Source organism: Zootoca vivipara, chromosome 2, assembly GCF_963506605.1.
Source record: "Zootoca vivipara chromosome 2, rZooViv1.1, whole genome shotgun sequence".
Lineage (NCBI taxonomy): Eukaryota > Metazoa > Chordata > Lepidosauria > Squamata > Lacertidae > Zootoca > Zootoca vivipara.
The window spans coordinates 4,867,787-4,887,359 of NC_083277.1; the positions used below are offsets into that span (position 1 = coordinate 4,867,787).

The 19,573-nt window shown below is 42.0% G+C and overlaps 1 protein-coding gene across 1 annotated transcript in view; it reads right to left on the bottom strand.

Moving 5' to 3' along the window:
• LOC132591804 (zinc finger protein 501-like) overlaps positions 1–19,573 on the bottom strand; it is a 54,415-nt gene that overhangs the window by 7,203 nt on the left and 27,639 nt on the right. Inside the window, exon 4 of the mRNA XM_060272243.1 lies at positions 19,009–19,402. Within this exon, the coding sequence (XP_060128226.1) occupies positions 19,009–19,402 (394 nt within the window). The remainder of the gene's footprint in view (positions 1–19,008; positions 19,403–19,573) is intronic.

A 19,573-nucleotide genomic window follows, 5' to 3' on the forward strand; every position in this document is an offset into this window, starting at 1 on the left:
GAAAGGCCATTGACACATAAAACATGGGTCACACAGGGGACTATGTCATTCTGGCAAATGTGTGAAGCCCCTCCCAGATGCCTGTGTTAGTTAGATGACAGAAGGCTTTCATCTCTAAGAAAAATATCAATGGAAAGGACTTTCGAAATACAGTACAGCAACTCCATACTTGAAACTATTCAATTGCAAATTCTAGGGCAGGCATAGGCAAACTCGGTCCTCCAGATGTTTTTGGTCTACAACTCCCGTGATCCCTAGCTAGCAGAACCAGTGGTCAGGGATGATGGGAATCGGAGTCCCAAAACATCTGGAGGGCTGAGTTTGCCTATGCCTGTTCTAGGGATCCCAGTTTGATGTATTACTATGACCGAGGGGCAAGTCAGTTAAGCGGTTCAGGGGCAGTGCAACAGGATTGCAAAACTTTGGCACCAGTTTGGAGGGGCCCCCAAATTTCAGGGTTTGTAGTTAATGAAGCTCCAGAGCATGTTTTGCATTTCCCTCAGTAATGATCATTGCAAAGCTGCCTGAAGCTGCGTAGAAGCACCTAATGTATTTAGCTATTAAGAAGGCAAATAGCACCAGCATTTTGCAGTGGTGAGGCAGAAGTCACTTTTGGGGTGCTGGGGTTCCTAGGATGCTGTCTTAGGGACCCTGCTACCACCCACTCACCCCCTGCAACCCCAGACAACTGCACCCCTGGGTGAGACTGACCAATGGCCCCTCCCAAAAATATACATAGAACAATTTAAATGGGGTGGGCTTCTGGTCGCTCGCGCGGCCATGTCGGTCGAGGTTTTGCTCGCGGAGTAAAACCTGGCGCGTCAAGGATTGGGCACGTCGCTCCGGCGCAGCGGGTGCCCTCAGAAATCCCAAAAAGGGCTTTTTGGGAACGTGGTGGTTCGGCAGCGGATTTTGCGGGCTCCCCCCTCCCCGGGAAAAGGCTTTTTTTTAAGCCGCCGAGAGCGAGGGGGTCGTAGCTGCAGCGCGAACGGACCTGGCGCTTCCCTTGACAGCGCGAAGCCGCAAGACTGACTGGCAACAGCGGGCGATTCTTCCTTCAAACGAAATGCAATGAACCGTGAGTAATAAGCGGAATCAATTAGATTAATTGGAGAAATTGAAGTTTGGCCACGGATAAGGGGTTCAAAAGAAGGAAGCCAGCCCCTATCTACTGTTTGAAGCGGCAGCAGCAAAAGTTACTGAAGCCGCAAAGACTTTTTAGAGACTAAGACATTTGCTGGAGAGCTGTCAAACCTCCCCTATGGAGAGGGGGGGGGAGACGATTTAGGAGTACTCAGAGAACAATTAAGCAATTAAGTTGTAAAGACCAAAAGGGAGTCATTTGCTGGAAAGGAGGACCTGTCAGCTCAGCCAGAGAACAGAGGCTTTGTTAGTGTAACAAAGCCTCAAAAGAACTGGGAAAGAGCTGTGAAGTCTGTTTTTTTTTAATTATTTGGAAAGTTGAGACATTGTTATTTGGAAGCTAAAGACTTGCCACATTGTTGGAATTATATTGAAAAAACTGCAATAGACTGTGATAGATTTTGGCTATACCCCTATGGATTTTACCCCTATGGATTGAAAGTACTTGGTGCCTGTGAGAAAGGAACTTGGTTCCCAGCACCTACTCAGCTGTTTGGGTTTCATGAAGGCTTGGTGACCTTGGGGAACCAGCTGGAGGAATGTGAGTGTTTTCCAGCACTGCAGCCACTGTTGGCAATACAGTGGTGTTTTGAACCAAGAGGAAACGAAACTGATTTCCAGCACGTTAGCTGCTGTGTGGATTACAAAATATTATGGGTTTTGGTGAAAGGAAAGGTGTTTGCCAGCACATCAGCTGCTGTGTGGATTACAAATGATTTGTGACTTGGTTGGTGAAGATCTTAGGTGATTTCTAGCACGTTGGCTGCTGTGTGGATTATAAAATATTTTTAAAGAGAAGTTCTACTGGTCTAGCACACTAGCTGCTAAGTGGATTACAAAATTTGGGACTCTGCAAAGAAGGCACCTCTCTGGACCTGAAGATAGAACAATTATATTGTGGATTACAGCTTTTTGGTGTGGGAAGGCACACTAGCTGCCTGGTGGATTACAAATTATTTGATTGCCATAAAGGCGGAATATATAATTAGAAAATGTCGGGTACCGAGAAAAAAAATGCAATTGAGAAGGGAGTCCAGAGATCAAGCTTTTCAAGAGCAAATTTTGGAATTTATGAAAGACAATAAGCAGAGCCTACAAAGTTTAACTACAGAGGTCAAAGCTACTACAAAGTGTCTCCAGGAATTTAAAGAAGAATTTGGTGTATTGAAAAAAGACCTTCAGGAAGTAAAAACGCAGGTCTCTGGTTTAAATGTGAGAGTGACGGATATTGAAACAAATAAGTTAACAGATTTAGAAAAGTTGCAGGAAGAAACGCAAATTGGGCTTGTCTTTATTGAACTAAAAGATAAGGAGAACCAATTAAGACTCAGAAATCTGCCGGAGCTGGAGAAGGGAAAAGGAGATCTGGGAGATTTAATTGCTCAAGAATTTTCTGATTGGTGGGGCCTGGATAAAGAAGAGATAAAAGCCACTATTTTGAGGGCCTACAGAGTAGGCCCAAAAAAGAAAAAAGACTCTAATTTTTTGAATGATTGCATAGTGGTTTTTCAAACAAAGGATCAAAGAGACAACGATTCTGACAAGGAAAAATATTTTTTCAAGTGGAAATTTCCAGAGGGCCTGGCATTTAAATACAAACAAAAAGAGTATAAGATCCGATCGGTCGATGATAAAAGAAGATTTTTGGAAAGCCACGCAGAGGATTTTAAACTATCAACTGGAGGAGATCAAGGTTTGGGAGCTGGAGCTGGACCAGGAGCATTCGATCCAGAACTGCTGGCAGGATTAGGAGCTGGGACTGGTGCTGGGCCAGGGGAAGACGTTTAAATTATAAAGTAAGATAAGATGGCGTTAATAGTACTTTCGTGGAACGTGAATGGGCTAAATTCAAACGTTAAAAGAAGGAAGATTTACCATGTAGTCAAAAAGCAGAATTTGGATATTATTTGTTTACAAGAGACCCATGTAATCAGGACTCATAGAAAAATTTTACAAAACAAGTCATTGGGCCAAGAATTTATATCTGCTGATAAAGTCAAGAAAAGAGGGGTAGTCATTTATGTAAAAGAAAAATACAATCCTAAATTGTTGTTTAAGGACGAAATAGGGAGATATATTGCAGTGGAAATATCTCTGCAAGGCGAAAAATGTTTGATACTTGGAATTTATGCGCCAAATGAAGCTAAATCAGACTTTTTCAAGATTATACATACTGCGTTGTTGGATTATTTGGATTATAAGATCATAATGATGGGAGATCTTAATGGGGCTGTATCGACGATGATGGATAGAACTCAAAGACATAAAATATCCAATGATGGTAAGCTTCCAAAAACATTTTTTGATTTGGTAGAGAATTTAGATTTAATAGATGTTTGGAGGCTAAGAAATCCATTGGAAAAAGAGTTCACTTTTTTCTCGGACTCGCAAAAGTCAGGAAGTAGACTGGACTACATTTGGATTACAAAGGACTTATGTCCAAAAGTGACAAAAAGCGAGATATGCCCCAGAACTTACTCAGACCACAACGCAGTGCTAATGGAGATGAAACAGTATCTACAGGGTTCTTTTAGATGGAGAATGAATGACTCTTTATTGAGAAATGACCAGATAATTAATAAGGCCCAGAAGATGATGAAAGATTATTTCGAATTAAATTTGAATAAAGGACAAAATATTTCAGTGGTTTGGGACGCCAGCAAAGCAGTAATGAGAGGATTTTTGATTCAACAGAATACAATTTGGAAGAAGAAGAGGAATGAAAAGAAAGAAAATATTTTGGACAAATTGAAAGAAAAGGAAAAAAAATTGAGAGATAATCCGAAAAGTCAGGAAGTTCAAAAAGAGATAAAAGCTTTGCAGGTACAGTATTCCCAAATAGTAAATGAAGAAATTGAATGGAAAATTAGAAGAATGAAGCAAAGATCGTTCGAATCGGCTAATAAATGTGGGAAACTGTTGGCCTGGCAATTGAAGAAAAGACAAAAAGAGAATACAATCATAAAGATTATGGAAGAAGGAAAATCTATTGAGAACCCTGCAGAGATAAGGAAATGTTTTACAAAATACTACAAACAGCTATATAAAAAGGAAAAAGAAGATTTAGATGGGATAGAGAAATTTATAAAAGAAAATGGACTACAGAAAATTCCAGCACAACAAAAGAACCTACTAAATGGATTGGTTACAAGACAAGAGATTGAAATGGCAATTCAAGAATTGAAAAGTGACAAAGCCCCAGGACCGGATGGACTTACCTCCAAGTACTACAAAACACTAAAAAACTGGTTGATACAACCTTTAATGGAGGTAGCAAATGAGATTCTAGGGGGGGGGGCAAAGCACCAGAGACTTGGAAAGAAGCCTTTATCTCTCTGATACCAAAACCGGATGTGGACAAGACTCAGGTTAAGAATTATAGACCAATCTCCTTATTAAATGTGGATTACAAGATATTTGCTAGTATTTTGGCGTCAAGATTGAAAAGGGTGTTGAAAGACTTAATTCATAAAGACCAGGCAGGATTCCTGCCTGGAAGACATATGCAGGACAATGTAAGATTTATAATAGACATTTTGGAGAGACTGGAAGTGAAAATAAATACCAAAGCAATGTTAATTTTTGTGGATGCCGAAAAAGCCTTTGATAATATTTCGTGGAATTTTATGAAAAGAAATTTTGCAAAAATGGAGGTTGGCCAAAATTTTGTTAATGGGCTTAATGGTATTTATTCTGAGCAAAGAGCGAAGATTATTGTAAATAATGTGGTATCAGAAGAGATAAGAATTGAGAAAGGAACAAGACAAGGGTGCCCACTCTCCCCCCTGTTATTTATCTCTGTCCTTGAGGTTTTGCTGAATATGATAAGGAGCGATGAAGGTGTCAAAGGGATTACAGTGGGTTCGAAACAGTATAAGTTAAAGGCCTTTGCAGATGACTTAGTATTGACTTTGCAGAATCCCGAACAGAGTGCAGTGAGAGCACTGCAGATAATTCAAGAATTTGGCAGTGTGGCGGGTTTTAAGCTGAATAAAGGGAAAACTAAAGTATTGGATAAAAATTTGACATTACAAGAGAGACAGAATATAGAGGAATCCACAGGACTGAAGTGTGTAAAAAAGGTGAAATATCTAGGAGTTAATATGACTGCAAAAAACTTGAACTTATATAAAGACAATTATGAGAAATTATGGAAAGAAATCCAGAGAGATTTGGAAATATGGACGAGGTTGAATTTGTCTTTAATGGGCAGAATAGCAACTGTTAAAATGAATGTTTTGCCGAGAATGTTGTTCTTATTTCAGGCTCTACCGATAGTTGACAAAATGAAATGTTTTCAAGAATGGCAGAAGATATTGTCTAAATTTGTCTGGCAGGGGAAGAAGCCAAGAATTAAATATAAACTTTTGACTGATGTTAAAGAAAGAGGAGGATTTTCCCTGCCGGACTTAAAGATTTATTTTGAAGCTGCTGCTTTTTGTTGGTTGAAAGATTGGTTTTTGTTAGATAATGATGATTTGTTGGATTTAGAGGGCCATGATAATGCATTTGGTTGGCATGCATATTTATGGTATGATAAAGTGAAATTGCATAAAGGTTTTAAAAGCCATTTAATTAGGAAATCATTGTTCAATGTCTGGATGAGATATAAGGACCTGTTGGAAAGGAAAACTCCTAGGTGGATCTCACCACTTGAGGCAAAGAAACCTAAGAGGACAAATATGGATGAGAATAGGTTGAAATACAAAGATATTTTGATGGAGGTGGGAAATCATTTTAAGTTAAGACCATATGATCAACTGAAAGATAGGTTGAGCGATTGGTTTCAGTATGTGCAGATAAATGAAGCATTCAAGTTAGACAAAAAATTAGGATTCCAATCAGAAAAATCGAAATTAGAGACGGAGTTATTAGAAACAGACCATAAGAATTTGTCCAGAATGTATAATTTGCTGCTAGAATGGCACTTGAAAGATGAGCAAACAAAATCAGTTATGATTGAATGGGCCAAGGATCTGGGTCATAATGTCAGAAGTCACTTTTGGGGTGCTGGGGTTCCTAGGATGCTGTCTTAGGGACCCTGCTACCACCCACTCACCCCTTGCAACCCCAGACAACTGCACCCCTGGGTGAGACTGACCAATGGCCCCTCCCAAAAATATACATAGAACAATTTAAGTGGGGTGATCAAAAAGAGAGGCTAAATTGATGCAGTGTGTGGCAACCTCTAAACTTTGGAACTGCCTGCCTATTGACATCAAGCAGGCATCTTTACTGCACTCTTTTCAGCACCCACTTAAAACATTTTTGTTTAGGCAAGCGTATCCAGACATGTAGAAATGTTTCCTCTCTTACTTAACTGCCCTGGATTTTTAATCTTCTGAATGTTTTCAAATATTTGCTTTTAACTATTTTTAAGCAGCATCGAAATCAGATTGATTATATTCTCTGCAGCCAAGGATGGAGAAGCTCTATACAGTCAGCAAAAACAAGACCTGGAGCTGACTGTAACTCAGATCATCAGCTTCTTATAGCAAAATTCCAGCTTAAACTGAAGAAAGTAGGAAAAACCACTGGGCCAGTAAGATACAATCTAAATCAAATCCCTTATGAATACACAGTGGAAGTGAGGAACAGGTTTAAGGATTTAGATTTGGTGGACAGAGTGCCTGAAGAACTATGGATGGAGGCTCGTAACATTATACAGGAGGCAGCAACGAAAACCATCCCAAGGAAAAGGAAATGCAAGAAAGCAAAATGGCTGTCCAACGAGGCCTTACAAATAGCGGAGGAGAGGAGGCAAGCAAAATGCAAGGCAGATAGGGAAAGATACAGGAAACTGAATGCAGATTTCCAAAAAATAGCAAGGAGAGACAAGAGGGTCTTCCTAAATGAGCAATGCAAAGAAATAGAGGAAAACAATAGAATGGGGAAAACCAGAGATCTGTTCAAGAAAATTGGAGATATGAAAGGAACATTTCGTACAAAGATTACCATAATAAAGGACAAAAGTGGTAAGGACCTAACAGAAGCAGAAGACATCAAGAAGAGGTGGCAAGAATACACAGAGGAATTATACCAGAAAGATATGGAGGTCTCGTACACCTCAGGTAGTGTGGTTGCTGACCTTGAGCCAGACATCTTGGAGAGTGAAGTCAAATGGGCCTTAGAAAGCATTGCTAATAACAAGGCCAGCGGAAGTGATGATATTCCAGCTGCACTATTTAAAATTTTAAAATATGATGCTGTTAAGGTGCTACACCCAATATGCCAGCAAGTATGGAAAACTCAGCAATGGCCAGAGGATTGGAGAAGATCAGTCTACATCCCAATTCCAAAGAAGGGCAGTGCCAAAGAATGCTCCAACTACCGCACAATTGCGCTCATTTCACACGCTAGCAAGGTTATGCTTAAAATTCTACAAGGCAGGCTTAGGCAGTATGTGGACCGAGAACTCCCAGAAGTGCAAGCTGGATTTCAAAGGGGCAGAGGAACCAGAGACCAAATTGCAAACATGCGCTGGATTATGGAGAAAGCTAGAGAGTTCCAGAAAAACGTCTACTTCTGCTTCATTGACTATGCAAAAGCCTTTGACTGTGTCGACCACAGCAAACTATGGCAAGTTCTTAAAGAAATGGGAGTGCCTGATCACCTCATCTGTCTCCTGAGAAATCTCTATGTGGGACAAGAAGCTACAGTTAGAACTGGATATGGAACAACTGATTGGTTCAAAATTGGGAAAGGAGTACGACAAGGCTGTATATTGTCTCCCTGCTTATTTAACTTATATGCAGAATTCATCATGCGAAAGGCTGGACTAGATGAATCCCAAGCCGTTTCAGGAATTAAGATTGCCGGAAGAAATATCAACAACCTCAGATATGCAGATGACACAACCTTGATGGCAGAAAGTGAGGAGGAATTAAAGAACCTTTTAATGAGGGTGAAAGAGGAGAGCGCAAAATATGGTCTGAAGCTCAACATCAAAAAAACCAAGATCATGGCCACTGGTCCCATCACCTCCTGGCAAATTGAAGGGGAAGAAATGGAGGCAGTGAAAGATTTTACTTTCTTGGGCTCCTTGATCACTGCAGATGGTGACAGCAGTCATGAAATTAAAAGACGCCTGCTTCTTGGGAGAAAAGCAATGACAAACCTAGACAGCATCTTAAAAAGCAGAGACATCACCTTGCCTACAAAGGTCCGTATAGTTAAAGCTATGGCTTTCCCATTAATGATGTATGGAAGTGAGAGCTGGACCATAAAGAAGGCTGATCGCCGAAGAATTGATGCTTTTGAATTGTGGTGCTGGAGGAGACTCTTGAGAGTCCCATGGACTGCAAGAAGATCAAACCTATCCATTCTTAAGGAAATCAGCCCTGAGTGCTCCCTGGAAGGACAGATCGTGAAGCTGAGGCTCCAATACTTTGGCCACCTCATGAGAAGAGAAGAATCCTTGGAAAAGACCCTGATGTTGGGAAAGATGGAGGGCACTAGGAGAAGGGGATGACAGAGGACGAGATGGTTGGACAGTGTTCTCGAAGCTACGAACAAGAGTTTGACCAAACTGCAGGAGGCGGTGGAAGACAGGAGTGCCTGGCGTGCTATGGTCCATGGGGTCACGAAGAGTCGGACATGACTAAACGACTAAACAACAACAATTTTTAAGCAGTCATGTTTACGTTTTATTTTATAAATTTTATAAGACACTTAGAGGTTTGTTTGTTTTACACAATCAAGTTGTGTATATAGGTATGTTGTGTGTGTGTGTGCGTGCACACACACACACACATATAAATACACACACATATACATACATACATATGTACACATACACACACATATATAACCTTCAATTACACAATGAAAAACTCTGCCAAAGCAATTTACAACTAGCGTAAAAAATATGGTGTGTCCAATGCTACTCCTACTCAGAGTAGGCCCTACAGAAGTTCATAGGTTTCTTAATTAGAGCAGGTTTACTCGGGGTAGACCTGCTGAAATTAAGTAACCTATTAACCAGTTGGATACAAACTGGAGTAATAAAAATGGACACTAGCATGTTTAAAAGTCAGGATAGCAACACAATATGAGAAGGACCCATGCCTTTGATCAACTGTGAGGGGGAGTTGACTATAAAATAGCTCTAAAGCCAGCGGTGGGGAGAGGGAGAGAGAGCTTCCCTTCGCTCCCAACGGTATGCAAATGGGGCATCTTAACGTTCAAGGGCAGAACATCTTAAGATTTCAAAGAGCGCGAAACAGAGCCTACCGCGCATGAGCGAGAGAGACCGAAGGACTGTAGTTACATAGAGGTTTCCCTAAGCATTTACTTTTCAACCCCCGATGTGCTGCTATTCCATGCATGGGCGCAGCGGGGGAGGACAGCTGCCCGCTCCAATCAATAAAAATAAATAAAAATGTGTAGCAAAGTGAGGATCTCCCCACGCCACCCCACCCGCAACAAAAATCCTGGCTACGCCCATGATTCCGTGCAATATTTTTTCCAGGGCTTTCGCATCACGCAAACACAAAACCTCCCCGCTTTCCAAACACACATTTTTACAGCTTTTTTTTGGATACACCCAGCGGTGCCTTCTTGCAATGCAGTCCGACCCTGACCCCCCAACCTGCAAAATATCCCTTTTTGGCGGGGGTGGGGAGAGATTGAAGAGTTTCTGGTTGCCGGCAAAAGTTTTCAGAAAACTCCCACTCTGGACCCCCCATTTCCCCCTACCCCCCAATCTCTATTTGATTTTTAAAGGTCGGATCTATCCATCTTAACATCAATTGGAACAGAGCCAAACCCCCCCCCCCGCTTTTCCCAGGAGGAAATCCCTCCTCACACGGGAGCACACACCAAGTTGCTAGACCTCTGGAGGTTTCGATTACGAAACGTAGTTCAAAACATCCAGAGAGCAAGCCGATGCAGTTATTTGCAATTATGTTTCTCCTTCACATTTATATAATATTTTACTAGGTTTTATACAAATCTAACAAGAATGAAAACAGTAACGAAAATGAAAAAAATACAAAAATAACCTAAAACAATATTAATCAACCCCCCCAAAAAGGATTCCCTGAATACCGTGACTTCCCTCCACCCCACTCTCCTGGTTTCTTAGCCATAATTTTTTCCCCTACCGAATATAATGATTACTCCAAACTTATTTTTCCTTCAGTTTTTCTAGAGTGCCCCTAAAATTACAAGTCTTCTTATAGTCCTGCCAACGTGTTAACCTGTTTACATTACCCAATCGTCTTTCTCAAATCGCCACTGCAGCCAAATTTAGCTTCAACCCAGCACAACCGAAGGGTTTCAGCTAAATTTGCCTGCGCGGGCGCTTTGAAAAAGGGTGCGCGGCTGCGCGGGCGATTTGAAAAAGACTTCTATTTTATAAATTTTGTAAGATACAGGTTTGTATCTTTGTTTTACACAATCAAGCTGTATATATATGTTGTGTGAAAACATATATATAATATTTTACTAGGTTTTATACCAATGTAACAAGAATGAAAACACACAGTAACAAAAATAAAAATCAAAAAATACAAAAATAACCTAAAACAATTTTAATCAACCCCCCACCCAAAAGATTCCCTGAATCCCGTGACCTCCCTCCACCCCGCTCTCCTGGTTCCTCAGCCATAATTCCCCCCCTACTGAATATAATTATTACTCCAAACTTATTTTTCCTTAAATTTTTCTAGAGTGCCCCTAGAATTACAAGTCTTCTTAAAATCCTGCCAGTTTGTTAACCTGTTTACAATACGAAATTGTGTTTCTCAAATCGCCATCGCAGCCAAGTTTAGCTTCAACTCAGCACAACCGAAGGGTTTAAGCTAAATTTGCCTGCGCGGGCGATTTGAAAAAATAGCAACTTAAAAAACAGAACCAACCTCAGGGACTTAGGCAGACGATGCTACTCTCTGTAGCCAAGGGGTCGCTGGCTGCTTGAAGCTGGTCGAAGACGATTTCCAGTAATGCACACGAAGCGAAGACGGCGACCTCTCCTGAACCCTGCAAATTCAAGTGCAAAAGCTTTGTAAACGGAGGGCATAAATAGTCGTGGCTGCCGAATGGAAAGTGGGGTAGAGTCAGGCAGGGGGCGTGGCAACATCTCAAACCGTCGTCCCCTCTCCTACCCCCACCCAACCAGAACGCAGAGCGTTGACCTTGTCTGGACAAAAGCGGGATAATTCAAATTGCGCAGAGACCAAAGCTGGTTTTCAGATATACAGTATTGAAAAAAAAGTGTACTTTTTCTCTATTGCATTTATCTAGCTCACCTTTTAGCTTCCAATGAGCTTCTTGTTCCTGCTTTGCGGGGGGGGGGGGGTTGAATGAGATGAGCCTTTGGGTCCAACCCTGCAATTCGATGATGCTGTGAATATCAGTTACTTGGAATTGCAGTTGTGGAGAGGGTTGTTGGGCTCAGGTACCATTTGCAGACTTCCCATTGGGGAGGGGGTATTTATTTATTTATTTACTTATTTACTTATTGTATTTATTTCCTGCCTTTTCCTCCAAGAAGCAAAAGGTGGCATGTAGGGCTTATCTCACCCTCCTCATTTAATCCCCAACAACAACCCTGTGAAGGAGGTAAGGCTGAAAGGCAGTGGCTGCCCCAGGGATACCCAGTGAGCTTCATCATGACCGAGTGAGGATTTGAACCCAGGTCCTGCACCACCCCCTGGCTCTTTCAACCATAGAATTATAAAGTTGGAAGGGACCATGAGAGTCATGTAGTCCAACCCCCTGCAAGGTAGGAATCTTTTGCCCAACATGGGTCTTGAACCCCAAACCCTGAGATTAAAAGTCTAGCACTCTACCAACTAAGCTGATGTTTAGTCAGAAGCTTCAGGCACAGTGACGTTGTCACTAAGCATAAAATAACTCATAAAGTCTCCTCCCCCCCTTTAGTTATCATTTTTACCGTTTAAAATTTTTCTTCCCACATTTTTCTTACCTTTATTATTATTAATAATATTATTATTTTTAATTTTACTTTTTAACTTCATTTTTTAAAAAATCTCCCTCCCCCCCCTCCCCGAATATCAACACTTCTACATCATTACTATCACCCCCATCTCCCACTTTTAATACATAGACTCCACCCCTTCATTTTATACACCAAATCCCCCCCTTTACTCATCTCCTCCTTATCATCCTCAACTACCCCACTTCTCACCCCCCCCACTCCCACTTTTGTCATTGTTGTTTGACTGCTGGTTGGCCTGCCTTTAAATTGAACATCATTGATAAAGATGTTGAATAAGACTGGGTCTGTCTTGGGCCCAGTCTAATTCAACAACTTTATCAATGACTTGGATGGTGGGCTTGAGGGCATCCTGAGCAAATTTGCAGATGACACCAAATTGGGAGGGGTGGCTAATACCCCAGAGGACAGGATCACACTTCAAAATGACCTTAACAGGTTAGACAACTGGGCCAAAGCAAACAAGATGAATTTTAACAAGGAGAAATGTAAAGTACTACACTTGGACAAAAAATATGAAAGGCACAAATACAGGATGGGGGACACCTGGCTTGAGAGCAGTACATGTGAAAAGGATGAGTCTTGGTAGACCACAGACTTGACATGAGTCAGCAGTGTGATGCAGCAGCTAAAAAAGCCAATGCAATTCTGGGCTGCATCAATAGGAGTATAGCATCTAGATCAAGGGAATTAATAGTACCACTGTATTCTGCTCTGGTCAGACCTCACCTGGCGTAATGTGTCCGGTTCTGGGCACCACAGTTCAAGAAGGATACTGACAAGCTGGAACGTGTCCAGAAGTGGGCAACCAAAATGGTCAAAGGCCTGGAAACAATGCCATATGAGGAACGGCTTAGGGAGCTGGGTATGTTTAGCCTGGAGAAGAGAAGGTTAAGGGGTGATATGATAGCCATGTTCAAATATATAAAAGGATGTCTTATAGAGGAGGGAGAAAGGTTGTTTTCTGCTGCTCCAGAGAAGCGGACACGGAGCAATGGATTCAAACTGCAAGAAAGAATATTCCACCTAAACATTAGGCTTGACAGGCATATGTCAAGAATGCTTTGGTGGTGTTTCCTGCTCGGCAGGGGGTTGGACTGGATGGCCCTTGTGGTCTCTTCCAACTCTATGATTCTACGATTCTATGAAACCTGCTTGTCTGACTGTTTTTGAGAGGGGAGCCCTTCCCCTCCCCCTTCCCCACCCCCCTTTGTCTTTAAAATAATAATAATAATTAAAATATTGTGGTAGAAGGCTGGGTGGAACAAAGCCGGGAAGCTGTTAAAAATCTGGGAGACTGAAGCAAGAGACCACGGTGGGCGCTAAAAAACACACAAAACAAAACAAAACGCAAGGGGAAGAGTTGTTCAACCCCAATGCATTTTAAACCTCCTCCTTGAGAGTGGGAGTGAGGGGAGAGGTGGGCTGAAGAGGGCCATAAGGAGGCACAGACCGAACCCGAGTCCACCTCCCCAGTGGCAGACCCGTTGGAGGAAGGCCTGAGCCCAGAGTCCCACTGGGAAAGACCTCTGGGTTTTGCCTTATTTTCCCCCCTTTTTAAATATTTTTTTAAAAAATAAGTTAAATAATTAGTTTATGGTTTATTAAATACATTTATATATGTTTATATATTTATATATTGTTATTTGAACTATAAATATTGTGAAACTATGGTGTTTTTTTCTTGAAGTGACACACTACCTGAGTTATGCGCAGTTTTTTGGCGAATTTTGACACACCAAGCTCAAAAGGTTGCCCATCACTGCTCTACATTGATGTATGAAAGGCAGTCTATAAGCTCCAGAAATGGCAAAATGATTCATTTCTCAAAATTTATATGCCGGTTGTTGGACACAAAGCATGACAAAGTGGTTTACAAGAAGAATAAAATAATGTTCTTATGACCTGTAGCCCAATAACACCCGGAGGGTTGAAACTTCAAACAAACCATGCCTTGCAGAGGGTGGAAAGAATCTCAGTTATTACCAGTATTTATCATCCCAGATACACTCCTGACTAAACTCCTGACTAAGACATCTCGGTTTGCAAAAGCTATGAGGGTGTAGCTGTGGAAGTGAATTAATCCAATTAATTTGAAAGGACATTGCCTTGACCCCTGGGGGTCTGGATGCCAACAAGACTTGAGGCCAGGAATAGGTTATCAGCCTCACCTTTATCTTCTTAACAATGGGGAAAGCTCTGGGCAATTGCCTGACTTAATGGGCTTTCTTTGCAAAGGTAAAAGGGGTTGGGTGGGGAGAGGAAGGAAGCCAAGGCTGGCAAAACCTATACAACCTATATGTATGTATATACAGTTGAAATTGAAATTATTCAACCCCATTGCAAATCATGTTGATTAACAAAATTTACAGACTTTCAGCCGTTTGCAATGAGCAAATAAAAGCAATGGAAATGGCTCAACAAAACGATGCTTCAGGTGCCCCCCCCCATTCAGCTGAAATTGCAATTTATACTGAAATTGCAACTTTTGTTTTTGCTTTTTGATAATCTGTGTCAGTGTTACTCTGTACTAACACTAGCATCCTTAACAATAACAGGATCTGCCTCTTTCTTACTTGTTTCTGCATCTCCATCACCAAATGGGATGACATTGAAAAATGCCAACTTTGTCCCATTTTCGGTTGAAATCCATGCTTCTGATCAACCTTATCAGCTTTGTGTCTGTCATTAACACATATAAACAGTAAATTGCAAGAACAGGAGGAAGATGAATTTCAAATAGGTCTTCAAAAGGTTTTATTTATGTAATGATAAGATGAATTCAACAAAGGGGATTGGGTAGGCCAGAATCATGCAACAGAGTTGCAGATGACACCAAATTGGGAGGGGTGGCTAATACCCCAGAGGACAGGATCACACTTCAAAATGACCTTAACAGGTTAGACAACTGGGCCAAAGCAAACAAGATGAATTTTAACAAGGAGAAATTTAAAGTACTACATTTGGGCAAAAAAATAAAATAAAAAATGAAAGGCACAAATACAGGATGGGAGATACCTGGCTTGAGAGCAGTACATGTGAAAAAAGATCTAGGAGTCTTGGTAGACCACAAACTTGACATGAGTCAACAGTGTGATGCAGCAGCTAAAAAAGCCAATGCAATTCTGGGCTGCATCAATAGGAGTATAGCATCTAGATCAAGGGAAGTAATAGTACCACTGTATTCTGCTCTGGTCAGACCTCACCTGGAGTACTGTGTCCAGTTCTGGGCACCACAGTTCAAGAAGGATACTGACAAGCTGGAACGTGTCCAGAAGAGGGCAACCAAAATGGTCAAAGGCCTGGAAACGATGCCTTACGAGGAACGGCTTAGGGAACTGGGTATGTTTAGCCTGGAGAAGAGAAGGTTAAGGGGTGATATGATAGCCATGTTCAAATATATGAAAGGATGTCATAGGGAGGAGGGAGAAAGATTGTTTTCTGCTGCCCCAGAGAAGCGGACACGGAGCAATGGATTCAAACTGCAAGAAAGAAGATTCCACCTAAACATTAGGAAGAACTTACTGACAGTAAGAGCTGTTCGGCAGTGGAATTTGCTACCAAGGAGTGTGGTGGAGTCTCCTTCTTTGGAGGTCTTTAAGCAGAGGCTTGACAGCCATCTGTCAGGAATGCTTTGATGGTGTTTGGCAGGGGGTTGGACTGGATGGCCCTTGTGGTCTCTTCCAACTCTATGATTCTATGAGTGGAACAATGGGGTCATTGTCCAAGGTGGCAAATTTGAGCAAAATCCAGCATCGCCCGAGCTCTACGAGTACGGCTTTCTCCCGATTGAAGTGCAGAGTGTTTGAGGATCGGGACATTCGCAGGGAAACCAAAATGCTTGTTTACAAAGCTATTGTACCACCGGTGTTACTGTATGCCTGCAAAACATGGATCACTTATAAACACCATCTCCAACTCCTCGAAAGGTTCCATCAATTGTGTCCCCAGTAATTTTTACACATCACTTGGGAAGATAGGTGAATTAATGCTAGTGTACTGGAAGAAGCAAAGATCGCCATTGTCAAAGCAAGGATTCTTCAACATCATAGAATCATAGAGTTGGAAGGGACCACAAGGGCCATCCAGTCCAACCCCCTGCCAAGCCTTGTTGAACTGGTCATGTTATGCAGATGCCTGATGATCGTCTTCCAAAACAACTACTCTATTCCTAACTAAAAATGGAAAGCGTAATGCTGGTGGTCAACAAAAGAGGTTTAAAGACTGTCTCAAGGCAAATCTTTAAAAATGTAGTATAAACACTGACAACTGGGAAACACTGGACTTTGAGCGCTCCATTGGAGAGCAGCTTTACCAAAGGTGCCCTGGACGCTCAAACTCAGGACAAAAGGGGAAAACGTGCTAAGAGGAAGGCAGTTTGGCACACCAAACTGATCATCATGATCAACTCCCGCCCGGACGTTGATCATCATGATCAATTTCTGCCCGGAAGCCTATGTCCCTACTGTGGAAGGACGTGTGGATCCAGAATTGGCCTCCACAGTCACTTTCAGACCCACTGTTTAAACCATAACAAAATTAAAAAATTCCTTCCAGCAGCACCTTAGAGACCTACTAAGTTTGTCATTGGTATGAGCTTTCGTGTGCATGCACACTTCCTTACATACACTGAAACAGAAGTCACCAGGTGCTTAGTGAGAGGGTGGGGAGGGGTATTACTCCCTCCTTGTGGTGGGAGTGGGTGATTGACTGACTGATAGCTGTTGACGACTGTTAACGACTGCAATTGGTCTTGCAGGAAAAAGCAAGGGGTGAGATGGCTAGAGAGAGCTTTATCATGTATAAAGCAACTTCTCTTTCCAATCTATTTCTGAAATTCTTTTGTAATAAGACAGCTACTTTGAGATCTTGTACAGAATGTCCTGGGAGATTGAAATGTTGTCCTACTGTTTTCTCTGTCTTGTGATTCCCGATGTCAGATTTATGTCCATTTATCCTTTGGCGTAGGGTTTGGCCTGTTCGTCCAATATAGAGAGCTGAAGGGCACTGTTGGCTTTTGATGGCATACACAACGTTAGAAGATGAGCGATTAAATAGTCCTGAGATGGTATGTTGGATGTTGTTGGGGCCAGTAACGGTGTTGTCCGGGGTTATGTGGCAGCAAAACCATGTTTTTGAAGACAATCTTACTCGGCTACGAGTGATCAGCAAAGAAGAACAAAGAATAGGCAGCTTTCATTTTTAAAGTCCAGTAGTAAGGTCCTATGTCCTCTAGGAGAAACAATATAAGCCTACATTGATTCCTGCCCATTTGTTTAAAGCAATTTGAAGTAAAGGAGTCTGAAGTAAAGCGTTCTGTCATGGATGCTTTAGTTGAGATTCCTTGGGGTCCCTTCCAACTTTCCAATAGCATTTTAAAAGTATGATGTGAATGGGAGGTAAGGTATCCCTTTAATGGGAAGCCCAAACGCAGGACCTGGATGCAAGAACAACTCTCCCCAGCCATGAATCCCAGAAACTGGGATTCAGAACTACGGCTGCCTCCAGCTGCTGTGCTTTTCAAAGGCTTTAAATTGTGGAGTTTCAATCACTAGCTAAAAGAAAAAGAAAGCCAGGCCTCTGGTCACACAATTTCCCCAAAATTTTGTTTCATTTTAAAAAACCTTTATTTGCAGATTTAAAAGAGAAAAAATAGCCTTATACAATGAATACAAATAGTAACAAAAATACAAATAGTAACAAAATAAGAATACACACAGCACATTATATACATAGTGCTCATCACATTAAGGATTTCGCCGGGCTGGTAAAGAAAAAGCATTTTATATGCAATACAACACTATGACACCAGATGGCACTGTGGAGGCCCGTCTTTCCCTCCCGGATTTTTCTGTTTAAATTCACAACACGTTTAAGTGAAACTCTTCTTTGATGTGCTCAGATCCAGTCCAAAAGGCATCCACACAAAACTGGCATCTCTAAGACATATTCTCAAATGTAGCCAAGGCAATGCAAAAGGTTGTTATTTATCAAAATGTGTGTGCTGTGTACAAAACTAAGCAGAAATAGCTCATTGCATTGCATTTGTGGTTTAGCACGCTCGCCTTTCTGCACTGCTACATATGAGGCAGCCCAGGAGCCACAGAAATGATGGAAGACCTCACATCCTACTACCGGTACAATGCAATGCCAGTAAGTCATAATTGGGGGGGGGGGAATGTGACGCTAGAAATAAACAAGTCAATCAAAGTGATGCCCAATACTTCCTTTCATATACAATGGGACAGTGATAAATGATATTCAAAAACATCGAAGCCACGAGATGCTGCAGTACAACTCCCAATAGCCCCAGGCTGGTGCAAATCCTGTGTGGTTGTTCTGTATTTTGGTGCGAAGGTGGGTTTTTGCTAAAAAAAAACAGACCACCACCCAAGTTCTTTGGGGGAACCCAGTGGCTGTGATGCATGTGGCCGATGAGAATTGGAGTCCAAAATATTTGGAGGGCACCAGATTGTGAAGGTTGCTGTAATTATTCATGTGCTTTCTCCCGAAGGGATATCAGAATGTCCACACTCTCCTGGCATTCTTTTCTACGACCTAAAGCGGTCTGCTCTGAAGGATGCTCATCCCAAACTCATTTCCTGTGGGGATTCTTGAATGTGATTCATGGCTCTTAGCCAGACATAGGCAAACTCGGCCCTCCAGATGTTTTGGGACTACAACTCCCATCATCCCTAGTTAACAGGACCAGTGGTCAGGGATGATGGGAACTGTAGTCCCAAAACAGCTGGAGAGCCAAGCCAAGTTTGCCTATGCCTGCTTTTAGCCGTTGAGTTTCTCCCATGTGCAAATTTTGTAATGTGAATTAACATGTGTATTCCACCAAAACCTCGATGTTTATAAAGTGCGTTCCCCTGCGTGAATTCTCTGGTGAAGTTTAAGACTTGATCCATGGCGGAAACTCTTCTCACACTGGGAACATTGATACGGCTTCTCCCCTGTGTGGATTCTGTGGTGCCTGTTCAGGTTTCCACTCCAGCTGAAGCTCTTTCCGCACTCGAAGCATTTGTACGGCTTTTCCCCTCTGTGGATTCTTTCGTGCACTCTCAGGTACGTGCTCTGAACAAAGCTCTTTCCACACTCTGAGCATTTATAGCGCTTTTCGCCAACATGGACTCTCTGGTGTGCACTAAGGTCTGAACTGTGAGAGAATTGCTTCCTGTTCTCTGAATACTCATGTGGCTTTTCTCCCATGTGGATTCTCTGATGTTTAGTAAGGTTCATCCAGCCAATGAAACCCTTTCCACACTCTGAGCACATCAACAGTCTCTCTCCATTCTCAATATTCCTTTTCTTGCCTGCACGATGTTCTGCTAGTATTGGAACTTCATGGAAGCCAGCCCCCACCGAAGCCAAGCGTTTCTTCCTCCACTTCTGCTTTTGTTCAGTTGTCTTGCTTTGAGGAAAGTTTTCTCCATCACTTTCACCCCCATCACCTGAAAGAATCAA